This window comes from Panthera leo, chromosome B2 (genome assembly GCF_018350215.1).
Source record: "Panthera leo isolate Ple1 chromosome B2, P.leo_Ple1_pat1.1, whole genome shotgun sequence".
In the NCBI taxonomy this organism is placed as follows: Eukaryota; Metazoa; Chordata; class Mammalia; order Carnivora; family Felidae; genus Panthera; species Panthera leo.
The window spans coordinates 3,343,908-3,357,050 of record NC_056683.1 but is presented as its reverse complement, the minus strand read 5'-3'; the positions used below and the strand labels follow the sequence as shown (position 1 = coordinate 3,357,050).

Below are 13,143 nucleotides of genomic sequence, written 5' to 3'. Positions count from 1 at the left end.
CGGCCAGCTGTCCTCCCCCTGGGTCCCGGCCGCTCCTGCCGCACAACCGACCCAGCAGAGCGGCTCCGACTCTCCTCTCCTCTCCCGCCTGCCCGGCCCCGCCCTGCCCCCCAAAGGCCTGTGTCCACAGCCAAGGCCGGCGCCCACCCGCGGCCGCCGGGGGTACCCACCTCGTCAGTTGCACGGGGCCCTGCTCGGGGAGAGGGTGTTCTGGCCGCAGCGCCAGCCGGGCCCTGTTATACCTCCCCGGGTCCCCGTGCCCCTGGCTCAGGCGCTGAGGTCACGATGTCAGTGTCAAGGGCTCCTGGTGCACCAGGTGGGTCCCCGGGGCCCACTTCTCCCCTCTCCCTGATGCTCTGTAATTTGCGGAGCCGGGAACTGTCCTCACGCAATTAGAGTAAACGCACTGCAGGCTGAGCGCTGGTGCAGCTGGGGCCCTGGGGGGGCCCAGGGTCCCCGGACTTCATTAGGGCCTCCTGCCAACCCCACCCATACCCCACTGGTCGCCACAGCTCAGGAACAGACACCTGAGAATCACAAGTGCTCACTTCGTGAATAGTTTAAACTGCAGCCACACGATAACAGAAGATCACTGAGGGGCAGGGTCAGAATCCCCACTGCCCCCCCCCCCCACCTCGTGATAGACGGGTCCAGAAGGGAGCAGGAGGGGGACTCCTGGGGTGTTGGCTTCCTGATCTGGGGGCTGGTCGTGGGCTCTGGGTCAGTCCATACAGCTCACTGAGGTGCTCCCTTCTGAGTGGGTTCATTTCTTTTTCGAGTTTGCCTCCAAATGGCGTCTGTGGCCCAGAAGGTCAGGTCCTGCGGTCATGGCCCAGACCCGGGTCTGAGTGGGATGAGCGTACCCCCTACCCAGAGTTGTTCCGGGTCCCTGGTGCCACTTACAGAGATGGCTCCTTTCTAGCTGGTCCATTCAAGCAGGGGAGGGAAGCTGATGTGACATTCACCCCCGCCTCGTGGCACAGATGGGCTTACATAGTCCTTCTCCGCAGGACCTGGCTGTGAAGGAAGGCCCGGGACTGACAGGTGCTGGCTGGGCCCCGGGGTGAGCTGGGTTCCTGTCAGCCGGGTGAGGTGGGGGTTAGTGGAAGGAGGGGAGAGGTGAGGGCGCAGAGGACACTGTGGGTTTTCCATCCCTTCGGGGAGGACAACCCTGGGAGCACCTACTGTCCTGCCGGGCGCTGCTGATGACGCACGCTTCGCTCGCTTACGTTGCTTTTCATCTCACTTGCACGGCTTTTATTCAGTCCTTCGAGTCCCTTAGTGTAACCTTTGTGCTCCCTACAAAGTGGGGTGCGCGTGAGTGTCTGAGTATCTTCTCGCGGGCCGTGTCTGCTGTTCACAGAGTTCCCGTCGGCACAAGGATGCAGACGGGAGGCACTCTATGGAGGAAACGCCAGATTGCTGCAATTTCCGCTCAGCGCCTGTGAAGAGAGGCACATGGTAATGAATTATACATCAGAGTACTTTATATAAGTTATTTGACCTTCATGAAAATGGGAGAAATAAGTTGGATGCTGAGGCCGGAGGGCTTAAATAACTCCCAGAGGGCAGCCAGTAGGACTCCTACCCAGATCTCTCCTAACTCATGCTCGTCCAAAAGCCCCCTAAGTGGGGCGCCTGGGTGGCTCAGTCAGTTGAGCGTCCGACTTCGGCTCAGGTCGTGATCTCGCGGTCTGTGAGTTCGAGCCCCACATCGGGCTCTGTGCTGACAGCTTGAGCCTGGAGCCTGCTTCCGATTCTGTGTCTCCCTCTCTCTCGGCCCCTCCCCTGCCCACGCTCTGTCTCTTTCTCTCTGTCTCTCAAAAAATAAATGTTAAAAAAATTTTTTTTTAAAAAGCCCCCTAAGTAAGGAAAACAGCAAGCTACAGACTGGTAAACCATATCTACAACCAACTATGCTGAATCAGTATTCAGAATATATATGAAGCCTTGCTAAAATAAACAGGAAAAACACAAAAGAAAACATGGGGGCGGGGAGGAAGAGCCATTCTGCAGAAGAGTAAAAACCTGAATGGAATATATAAAGATGAGGACACACTCAGGCTCAGTAGTTTTATGGCAATGTAAATTAAAACCACACAAAAAAATAATATTTTTCCTCAAATTTAAAGGGACCAGAGACCAAGTGTTAGTGAGCATGTGGGACACTGGGGACTTAGGGCTGGTGGCTTGTGATTGGAACATCTGTGGAAATAGTTTGGAATTATTCCTTTTTTAATGTTCATTTATTTTTGACAGAGAGAGGGACAGAGCATGAGCGCGGGAGGGGCAGAGAGAGGGGGAGACACAGAACCCGAAGCAGGCTCCAGGCTCTGAGCTGTCAGCATAGAGCCCAACGTAGGGCTCGAACTCACGAACCATGAGATCATGACCTGAGCCGAAGTCGGACGCTTAACCGACTGAGCCACCCAGGCGCCCCTGGAATTATTAACCAGGAAGTTTGAATAACTCATGGCCTATGACTCAGCTGTTAAACGACCACTGCCATATCTCACTGTTACCAGATACCTTACTACTCTACGACGTATACCTTAGAATACTAGTTTTTGAAGTGTGGTCCTGACGTGGGGTTCAGAGATCTGAGCGTCACTTGGGAACTAGTTAGAGATGAAAATTCTACGGCCCGTCCCAGACCTACTGAGTCCGAAACTCTTGGGAGTGTTTCCCAATGATTTGTGTTTTAACAGGCCGTCCAGGGAACACTGAGGCACTCGGTACTTTGAGAGCCACTTCTGTAGGGTGCGTCTGGCACGTTTGTGCAGGACACAAGGCAGTTAGTAGAGTTGCTTTTAGTGCAAATGAATAACAACCAACAAGAACTAGAAATAACTTAAATCTAAGTCGGTAAGAGAATGAATAAAGACGTAGTGATACATTCGTACAACTGAATATTTGACAGCACTGGGTATAATGAATTGCGCCTACAACCACAAGACGAACAAGCGGGAGAAAGGTAAGTTAAGGTACAATTTTAATAGAGTTTCAAACAAGGGAAACTCCATGTGTATTGTTTTGGGATCCGTGCATATGTAATAAATGAAAATAAGCAGGGAAATATTATGCTTTACCTTTTGATATTTATTTCTAACCTACCTATATTTTTCAGAAAATACAGTTTTAACTATACTGTTAAAATATTTTTTGAGACCTTAGGGCCCTGTAATGTTTTGCACACCTTTTTTTTTATGTTTATTTAGTTTTGAGAGAGAGAGAGAGAGAGAGAGAGAGACAAGGAGTGAGTGGGGAAGGGCAGAGAGACAGGGAGACACAGAATCCGAAGCAGGCTCCAGGCTCTGAGCTGTCAGCACAGAGCCCAACGTGGGGCTTGAACTCACGGACCTCGAGATCATGCCCTGAGCGAAAGTCGGATGCCCAACGGACTGAGCCATCCAGGCTCCCCTACACCATCTTAATAATACATATTCTCTTTAATTTTAGGATGTAAGAGTCTAAATATGTTTTAAATTATTAATTATGTTGTTCTAAATGTACTAATTTCTGGTCTTATTTACCTATCAATAAGTGAAAAAGGTATGTTGAAATTTTATAGTGGTGAATATGTAAATTTCTCCCTGTGGTTCTATCACTTCTGTTTTCTATATTTTAAGATTTTTTTAATAACTATATACAGTTGGGAATTCTTTTATTATATGATTTGGAACTTTTATCACTATATGGAAACCCTCTCTGGTCAGCAGGAATGCTCTCTTGCCTTCATTGTTTTGTGTCGTATTAATATAGGTTCTCTTACATTCTTACTATTTTCATTAGTCAAGGTATCTTCTTCCACAATTTTACTCTTAACCTGATCTGTCACTATGTGTTGGATAGGCCTCTTAAAGAGGGAAAAGAGCAGTATTTGATATCTAATTTCCCCTAATGCAATAGTCATAGGCAGCAAAGAATAACGTTTTGATCTACGGCCTCTGGAATTACTTTTCCTGAGTTTGATGTCGGCTTCCGCCAACGGCCAGCCCTGAGACCTTGGGAAAGTGATTTACTGACTCGTTGCTTTCTCAGGAATAAATCAATGAGAGCTAATTAAATTGTTTAATATTTGCGAAACATATAAACGTTTGATGTTTCGAAGAGTAAAATCTCTCCCAGACTGAGAGAATCAAAGTCAGCTCATGCTGAAAAAGAGAAGAGCACTCATCAGGCTCCGAGGACGCGTACAGGCAAATCAGGCTGCAAAGTGTACAGGCAGGACCGTTTCGTCCAAGGTCACAGAGCAGCTGAACAACACTGTAAACGCCCCCTCCTGAAATGCCTACTACTTTCATACCAGTGATGCCCCAAACCAGTTTTTTAAATTTTTTTTAATGTTTATTTATCTTTGAGAGAGAGAGAGAGAGAGGCAGAGCGTGAGTGGGGGAGGAGCAGAGAGAGAGGGAGACGCGGCATCCGAAGCAGGCTCCAGGCTCTGAGCGGTCAGCACAGAGCCCCACGTGGGGCTCGAACTCATGAACAGTGAGATCACGGCCTGCGTGGAAGTCAGCCGCCTAACCGAGGGAGCCACCCAGGCGCCCCACCCCAAAGCACTTTTGATATATCTGTTTGTTACTGGGGATCCCCCATTGCTAACCCACCTTAGATTCACGACTGCACCCAATTCTTACTTAATGCTGGCTTCTCCGAATTGCTAATCCCATCTCAGAAACATGAACTGATCCTGCTTCCCCGAGCCCCTGCTCGGACTCCTTTAGCTGAAACCCAAACCTGCCCAGAGATCCTTCCCACATGAGAGACCATCCCATGGTTGGGCATTAACATGTTGTTATGGTATGTACTGATCTACTTGGATTTGTATCAGTCAAACATTTCTTTGATTTGTACTTTTCCCGTATTTGTGTTTATCATTCCTTCTGCTCTGTCTTTTCTTCTTTCATTTCCCCTGTTATTCTACTCTTCTTTTCCTCCACCCATCCACGTGGTATACATTTTGTTCAGTTTTTTTTTTTTTTTTGCGTGCTTATTACTGAAATGTCATCTCGCATGGTTGACTTTACAGAGCCTGAAGTCACGGTACTCCATAAGGTTCCCTAAGCATTACAACACTTTAAAACACTGGAAATCTAATTGCTTCTTTCTGCTAAACTATTCCTATCCAGTACTTTAATTCCCATCTTTTCAGTCAAAAAGGAGACATTATTTATCTGATTCACCATCATCTTATACTGGCAATATTTGCTTATGTTTATCTATTTAACAGTTTCTTTTCCATTTTTTTTTTTTACTTACACTTTAGCTCTCCTAGGTTTTTTTTTTAATAATTCCTCAAGTATGAACTTGAAGATTCCTTAATAAATCTTTCTTAGTGGCAGTATAGCCCTATTTTACTTCATCTCACATTATATTTATTTTATCCTTATATGTGAGAGACACATTTACTTTGTATAACCCTGCCAGTTGACAGCATTTTTTTCCCCCCAACAGTGTCAAAATATATCTTCTCACTTCAGACTTTTGAGAAATCTATGCCAATCTGCACATCCTTTCCTCAGAAATCTTTTTTTCTGGCTGCTTTAAAAATCTTTTCACTTCTGGGCTATGAATTGCCCTACGATGTGTCTGATGCGATCACTTTCTGTTTAACTCGCTAAGAATCTGTATTTGTGGGCTCCTAACTTCTCTAGCTTCTGAAAAATTATCAGTCATGTCCCTTCCCCCTCCCTTAAATCAGTGGTGTTTAGCCAGAATTCTCAGCCCCCACGGAGAGGTACTCAATTTTTTCTGGTTATCTTCAAGTGCACAGGAGGTAGATGTGCTAATAAATGTTTGCTTGTTTCCTCTTGTTTGTCTTGTTTTCTCTTGTTTGTCTGGACGTCTTCCACGACAGATGTCTTAGCTTGGATCTCAGAGAGGTGGAAGGAAACTCACCTCCCCACTAAAACACTGTGCATAGAAGGAGCGTGGTGACTCCTGTCCTCTCCAGATCATGCTTGTGACGCAGGCAGAAAACAGAATCTCCATCCCAGCCACCCTTTGTTAGATCCCTGTGTATAAAGGACACCGCGAGAAAGAAAGGAAAGAGACTTCTATGTGTCCAGGAGCCGGTCCCCATTCTGATTCACAGCCTTGGAACTTAGGGGAGGCGAGGAGGGGGCCAGAAAAATGGGAAAGGCTGGATACAGAAGCCTGGCTGTTGTTCATTTTCCCGCGGCACAACCTTCCTGTTAATACAATTAAGCCTCATTAAGACTCAGAACATTTCTGAGCCACACACTTGTAATTGTGGAGGGAGACGCACAGCTATACTTCAGGGACCGAGATTCCGCCGAGGGTTTTCTCCGCCCGAGCGGGCTGACAACTTTGGAAATTGAGGTCTCGGTTACGGTGTATGTTTGCCAAGAGCTCCTCAAACCTAGAGGGTACAAATATGGCTTCGCGGGTTCACCTGCCAGAAGGACCGACCTAGAACTTGACCACACAGCGGGTGCCGGGTGAGCACAGCCGACCGGTTCCTCCAGTTCGCCCCGCGCCCTGCAGAGTCCCCCTCGGTGGCAGAGACGTCGCTTCCCTCTGCGACCAAGTGAGGGAGCTCCCGAGAGGGCTCCGGGAGCCTGACCGCCCTGACCCGGACCTTTCCCAGGTACGTGCCGGGGCCAGAAAGCGGGTGGGGCCGCTTTCCGCAAAGGTGCCTCCCGACGCGTTTGGGTTCGGGGTCTGGTACCACAAGACACTCCGCGGTGGGCCCCCACATCGGGCTCCCGCTTTCTTTTAGCCAGAAAGCAAGCAGGTGTGAGGGTAGTTCGGGTTTCCAGGAACTCTTTCTTCGGTCTCCACGCTCACCCGTGTTACGACTCTGTCGGCCCCGTCAGCGTTTACAACATCTGTACCCGCGTCTGGTGCATCTGTGTTCGGCGGCTGGGCCGGCCTTGTCTCGGCCAGTGTGCTGCTAATCCCCAAGTGCATGCGTTTCACTGCGAGCTTGTCTTCCCGCCTGCACCCTGTGGCCTCCCCGTCTATCATACGTTCTACCGCAGGTGTATGTCAGCTACGCCCCTGGGCTTGCGGGGACACCTCTTAACAGCCACCAGGGTGGCCGTTGCAGTGGCTGTTGGCGAAATCCCACTTCTTCGTTGCCGGGTTGCCGGGTCGTGAGGTGGGGGCCAGAGGCAATCCCCTGCAATTGGACCCTAGGGGTCTGTAGCCGAAAGCGCTAATCTCATCTGTCAGTTGAGAACACGAGCTGACAGGGATGCCTCCTTGGCTCAGCGGGTAGGTGTTAGATCCAGAAGGGGCTCCACGCACCCGTCTGAAGGGAAAAGGTGTCTGTGAAAATCGTTTCCTTCGACATTTCCCAAAACGAATCTGGGAGGACACCGTCCCTCCCTCCTCTGCCAGGGTTCGGTCGGAAACGAAGAGAAGCGGCTGCTTGGGTGACACAGACACCGGTCCCAACTCTGACTCAGGGCTTTGAAATTTGGGGAAGATGAAAAGAAGGCTGGAAACTTGGGAGACTCTGGGTCGAGAGAAGCAAAACCAAACGGTTTTGATGAGGACACGGCGGGGCACTGAGCTGTGCTGAGTGCAGTCACTGTAACAGATTCCAGGGCTTTGACTAAACAGTGAATCTGTTCTGACTCCAGAAGGTTGGCTCAGGTGCTGTTCCTGCCATCAGGCGGGCCGTTTATTTCACGAGGTGCGAGGCAGTCGGGATCCTGTCACGCTTTCTCCGACAACGTGGCGCAGGCCTCGGTCTCCCCACGTGTCCGTGGGGGGAGGAAGCAGGGGTCCGAAGGCCACGACCAAGGTCCCCGGGTCGTGAGGCCTCCTGGTGCCAAACCCGGACACAAGCCTAGGTTCAGGCAGCTCGTGCTGCCAGACGCCTTCCGGGCCACGGTCGTCCGAGCCCTTAAGGACTGGGAGCGTAGGGAGCGGGGTGAAGGCCTGTGGGCCGCCTTTCCAAGCACACAGGGCCCGTGCAAGCCCCGCGGTTCAGTCAGACCTCCTGGTTTATGTTGTCTGGGGGAAGCTGTCAGCAGTGTTCTAGCCACTTCTGGGTGAAAAGGGAGGTGGGAGAGGTTGGGGGCGAGAGCGTGCATTTTCACCCAGGCGCGAAGGGGGCCGGCGGGCTGGGACTGACAGCAGGCGCCTCAGTTCCCTTGTCAACCAGGGCGGGAGGACAGCCGCGGGACAGCTGACCGCTCAATTCCCTGCAAACACGGATTCCCCCAGGGCTCTTGAGCGAGTGTGACTGGCGCCATCACCCTTCGTGGCTGTGCTTCCTCTTTTCCTACCGAAGCGGCCCCAGCCCACTTGGCTACCCTGCCCACCCCTGGGAGTCCCTACTTCCTAAACCGCCCCTGTCTCAGGACAGCACCCAGTTCCTTGTTAGCTGGCTTCTCCTAACCGCCCCCTCCGGGGCGCCGGTAACACGCCCTGAAGGGACCCAGGCCTCCCCTGGGGTCTCCTCCGTGTCCTCAGCGGGACTCAGACCTCCTGTGCAGACCCCTGCCCCCCTGCCGGGCAGCATTGCAAGGTCCCCCCACCCCCCCCACCCCCCTGGGGCCTGCCCAGACTGCATCAGGTCTGATCAGAGCTCGTCCAGCCCACGGACCATGTCTGCACGTCTCTGGCTGATCCGGCTTTAAAAGTTGGGGTCCCATCTCCAAAGGCTACGCCGTCTGATTTGATGTTGAAACTAGGAAAACCCGGTGAAAACTTGCAAGCAGTGAAGTCACAGACTCAGTCTGGGCTTTCAAAGACAACTCTGGAAGTATTCGGGGCTGTGTATCAGAGCTATAAAGATTGGAATCGGGAGGCACACCAGGCAATTGTTATCCTCGTCAGAATGAGATTCGCCGTGGCTGCTGAACCTAACGGGCCCTGGGAAAGATTGACAGGCTGAATGTGGGAGCTAGAAAAGACACTGATGCAACGGGAGGTTTTCAGGCTCTCGTGTGGGGACGTGGGGCGGTGAGCAAGACCCAGATTTCCTGGGGGTGGCTGATGGTGATGTCACGCGAAGAACTGGAAAGCACAGGGGGACGTCCGGTTGGGGGAAATGTTAGTTCCGCTCAGCACACGCTGGGATCGAACGTATCGGGGACACATAAACCCTGGAGCACGTAGTTTGTCTTCGCCGGTGTGGAGCGAGACAACAAAATCCGGATTGCCACTTCAGATTCTGTATTTTGATTCTCAGGATCGCATCCGAAGCCACATAGAACGACCCGGCGGGAGCACTCACGGGGAAAGGAAGAGAGTTCTTCGGACAGAAATCTGCTCTGTCACATACACCGTGACTGTCCTCTGTGCACCGGAGAGCCCTCTGATGTGCATTTTTCTTCGCAGATCCGCCTGGGCCCACGGCTTTCTTCGAAAGGCTCTTGCCGGATTCAAATTTCTCTGCCCTTGAAGCAAAAACATGGTTTTGAACAATATCCGGGCAACAATTTTTCTCTTTCTCACCGGACCCGGCATCGTGGGGAACATCTCTGTGTTTGTGAAGTACATGTGCGCTTTCTTTTCGGGCACTGCGACGAAATCTGTACACCTTCTTAGCATCCACTTGGCTTTTACAAATACCGTGATACTTTTGTCCGAGGTAACGCTGAAGACAATAGCGATGTTTGGTGTGAGAAACGTCCTGGGCGACGTGGGCTGTAAAGCGTTTGTGTTTCTGGAGAGGGTGGCCCGGGGCCTTTCGATCTCCACCAGCAGCTTCCTCGCCGTGGTCCAGGCCACCACCATCAGCCCCAGAGCCCCCGTGCCTGCCGACTTCAAGCCAGCATCCGCAAGGCACATCCTTCCCCTCTGCCTCTTCTTCTGGGTCCTCAACTCCTTGGTCAGCATGAACTTACTCTACTACGTCAGAAACACGAGCCGCCTAAACAGGTCACAAGCTAGCCACGCAAATAGCTGCTCTTACGTCCTCCCAAGAAGCCAGGTCATGAAGTGGACGTTTCCCATCCTCATGGCCCTGCGGGATTTCTTGTTTCTGAGTCTCATGGGCTGGGCCAGCGCCTATATGGTGCTTCTTCTCCACAAGCCCCACAGGCACGTCCTCTACCTTCAGAAATCCAAGATCCTCCACCAGACCCCCCCGAGAGACGAGCCGCTCACAGCGTTCTCCTTCTGATGCGTTGTTTTCTTTTATTTTATTGGACAGATTGTCTTCTTTCTCTGGGCTTAAATTTCTCCTTAGAGAATGCTTCTTTCGTATTAAATATTCAAGAGTTTCTAACTCTTGGTTATGCAATTCTCAGCCCGTTTGTGCTGATTCACAGAGATGGACAATCAGGGTGGACGTTGGCCCTCTAAATAAAGCTGGAACAACTCTGTTTCTTCACTGATGCCTTCAGTAGGGTCATTTGAAACACCCATTAGTCTTCCCGTGCTGTGTTTAAAAATAAAACGGAACATCACTTCTGGGCCTTTTGGCTAAGATCAAGTGTAAAAATACAACGGACGTGGGGAACCTGAACATATAACAAATATATTAAAGACAATGGAAGTTATTCTCATACAACAAACTGGGACCTTCGGCCCTGAGCTGACGCAGGAGCCCATACAACAGGGACTGAATCATTTTCTCATTTTCCATCTTGTCACCCCCAAGAAGTCATTTAAAGTCTTATGTTGGTAGGGCACCTGCGTGACTCAGTAAGTTAAGCGTCTGACTATTCGGCTCGGGTCATGATCTAGCGGGTCATGGGTTCCAGCCCCACGTCGGGCTCTGCGCTGTCAGCACGGAGCCTGTTTGGGATTCTCTCTCTCCCTCTCTCCCTCCCCTGCTCTCTTTCTGTCTCAAAAAGAATAAAGAAACATTACCAAAAAATTCTCATGTTTGTCAGATGGCTCTTTCACCACGAACACTCCAGGAGTAAGAAACGAGAAAAGAAAGCAATTTGGCAAACTTAATCAAAATTACTGGGTAATGTACCCTTTGTCCCAATAATTTCTCTTTAGAATCTGATCCTATAACTATAATTGTCTGCGTGAGGATTACACTAGGAAAAATAGACATCCCAGAGCTGTTTTTAAAAAACAACTTAAATATGCAACCAAAGATTCTATATTTCTAGTTAGTTGAAAGCATTCATACATCCATAAATATCCATCCTTACAAAGGGGTTTTATGAAATTCATGAAAAAGTGAACAAGTGCTAAATGTCTGATAGAGTTTGACATCCATGGTAGATTTTGATCAATAAAAGAAAAGCAGTTTCAGAGGAATAGCATTCACATGGGAGTAAAATACATTTAATTTGATGTTACACACACGAAGTATCTCTGCAAGAATAAAAAGGAAACCGTAAGAGTGGTTACCTGTTTTGAGAGAAAGCAGGTAAATGGAGCCATAGTATGAAGAGTTTCATTTTATATCTTTCTGTGCTCTCTGATTTGCTACACATGGGAATGTATCTTTGTATAGGAATAAAGAACCTAAGTTTGAAAACAATTTGCGGTTTTATTCCTGGACATCATTTGTTAGCGTCCTGGTGCCCTCACGACGCAATCTGTCTCTTTATTACCAAAGGGCACAAAGTAATCTGGCTTTCCATTAATTAATGTATTTTAAAAAGATTTTTTAATGTTCATTTCTGAAGGAGAGAGGGACAGAGCGTGAGGGGGGAGAGGCAGAGAGAGGGAGACACACACACACACACACACACACACACACACAGAATCTGAAGCAGGCTCCAGGCTCCGAGCTGTCAGCACAGAGCCCGACGCGGGGCTCAAACCCACGAGCCGTGAGATCATGACCTGAGCCGAAGTAGGACGCTCGACTGACCGAGCCCCCCAGGCGCCCCTGGCATTCCACGAACTCAAATGAAGAACTTAGTTCTTGATTTCTCAAACTGGAATTAAATATACGTATTTGGGTACAATGCGTAGGTCTGGCAATAAGATTTCCGATGAAGCCACTTTGAAAAATATCTGGTAGTTTTTCTTTCTCATATATGTGTGGAGTGCCAAATCCTCGAAATGATATAAACTGGCTCTCACTCCATGTTAAAGACTTCTGTTTACCATATTTCAATATTGTTTACGTATGCCTGTGGTTATTTTATTCCCGTACCAAATAATGGCGATTGCCTATGCCTACTTCTTTGGGGCTTCATTACACCATGTCCACACAGCTTCAATAACTTACTTCTGTTATTACGTTACACTCCAATTTTTTTTTTTTTTTTTTGAGCTTACGTTCCTGACAGTATTGTGAGTGCTGGAAGGCTTCTGCGCGGAGCACTTGCTAAACTTCAATTCTTCCCATATCTGCGTAGAATAGAGGAAGCTTAGAGCCTTCACCAGCTCTCCAAGGACAAGCGTGTGGGCCACGACGGATGACACGGGGGTGGCAGTGAGAGACGAGCCGGGGTCCCCGCTCAGAGAGGCGTCTGTGATGCACGGTCTCCTCTGGCGCATTCGGCCTGAGCCCCAGAACCTCTTACGTCCGTTCCCTCCCTGTCTTTCCTTGGATCCCGTCCATTGTGAGTTGGCCACCACTCCCCGCTCCCTCGGCGATCCCCCTAGCACTTCCAGTGGCTGGTTTTGTGGACGTAAGCCCCAGGCCAGCCTCTGAGACTGGCCGGACAGGAGCGCTTTGCTCAACTAGCCAGAGCCAGACAACCCTCGGCCTTTCAGAAGTATGCACTGAACACCAGAGAATGAGTGGGTGAGCCAAAATGGTACGTCCCACAGGACGGGTAAGTGTGTAAGATAAAGTTCTCTTCCACTTGCTCTCTGGGACAAGCATTAAGAGAACACAGAGGATAAGAATCACTTGTATGAGGTTGAGGGATGAAGGACAAAAACCAAGGGGAAACTGGAAAGGAAGGTCGCAGTCGGCAGGTGCCACCACCTCTGGGTGGAAAAACCCATGGCTTCATGGTGCCACGGTCACATCGCACCCGGATGCTATGTTCACTCACAGTGCTACCATGCAGTGGAGTACCTTAATTTGAGAGGAAAGACTTTTCTTCGGATCGGTTTTCCACAGACGACTGGATTCTCTGAAGCCTAGTGTTTCATCAGAGAGTCCTAAGATCAGATTTCCTTTCCCATTGATGCCTTTTCTTCTTCTCTTCGCTGTAAAGAACCAAAGGCTCTCAATGTAGTCACAGACAGGCCAATGAAGTTTTAGGTGGTAACTTACCAGGGGATGTG

At 49.8% G+C, this 13,143-nt stretch overlaps 1 protein-coding gene across 1 annotated transcript; it reads left to right on the top strand.

The window, feature by feature from the left end:
- The first annotated feature begins 9,022 nt into the window (after positions 1 to 9,022).
- Positions 9,023 to 10,150, top strand: LOC122219386 (putative vomeronasal receptor-like protein 4). The gene has a single exon (XM_042937625.1). The coding sequence runs from the start codon at positions 9,395 to 9,397 to the stop codon at positions 10,106 to 10,108; it is 714 nt and encodes a 237-aa protein (XP_042793559.1). The 5' UTR covers positions 9,023 to 9,394; the 3' UTR covers positions 10,109 to 10,150.
- Positions 10,151 to 13,143: the final 2,993 nt, after the last annotated feature.

Coding starts and splice junctions, on each gene's coding strand:
- LOC122219386 (XM_042937625.1), top strand. CDS start 9,395: ATGGTTTTGAACAATATCCGGGCAACAATTTTTCTCTTTCTCACCGGA.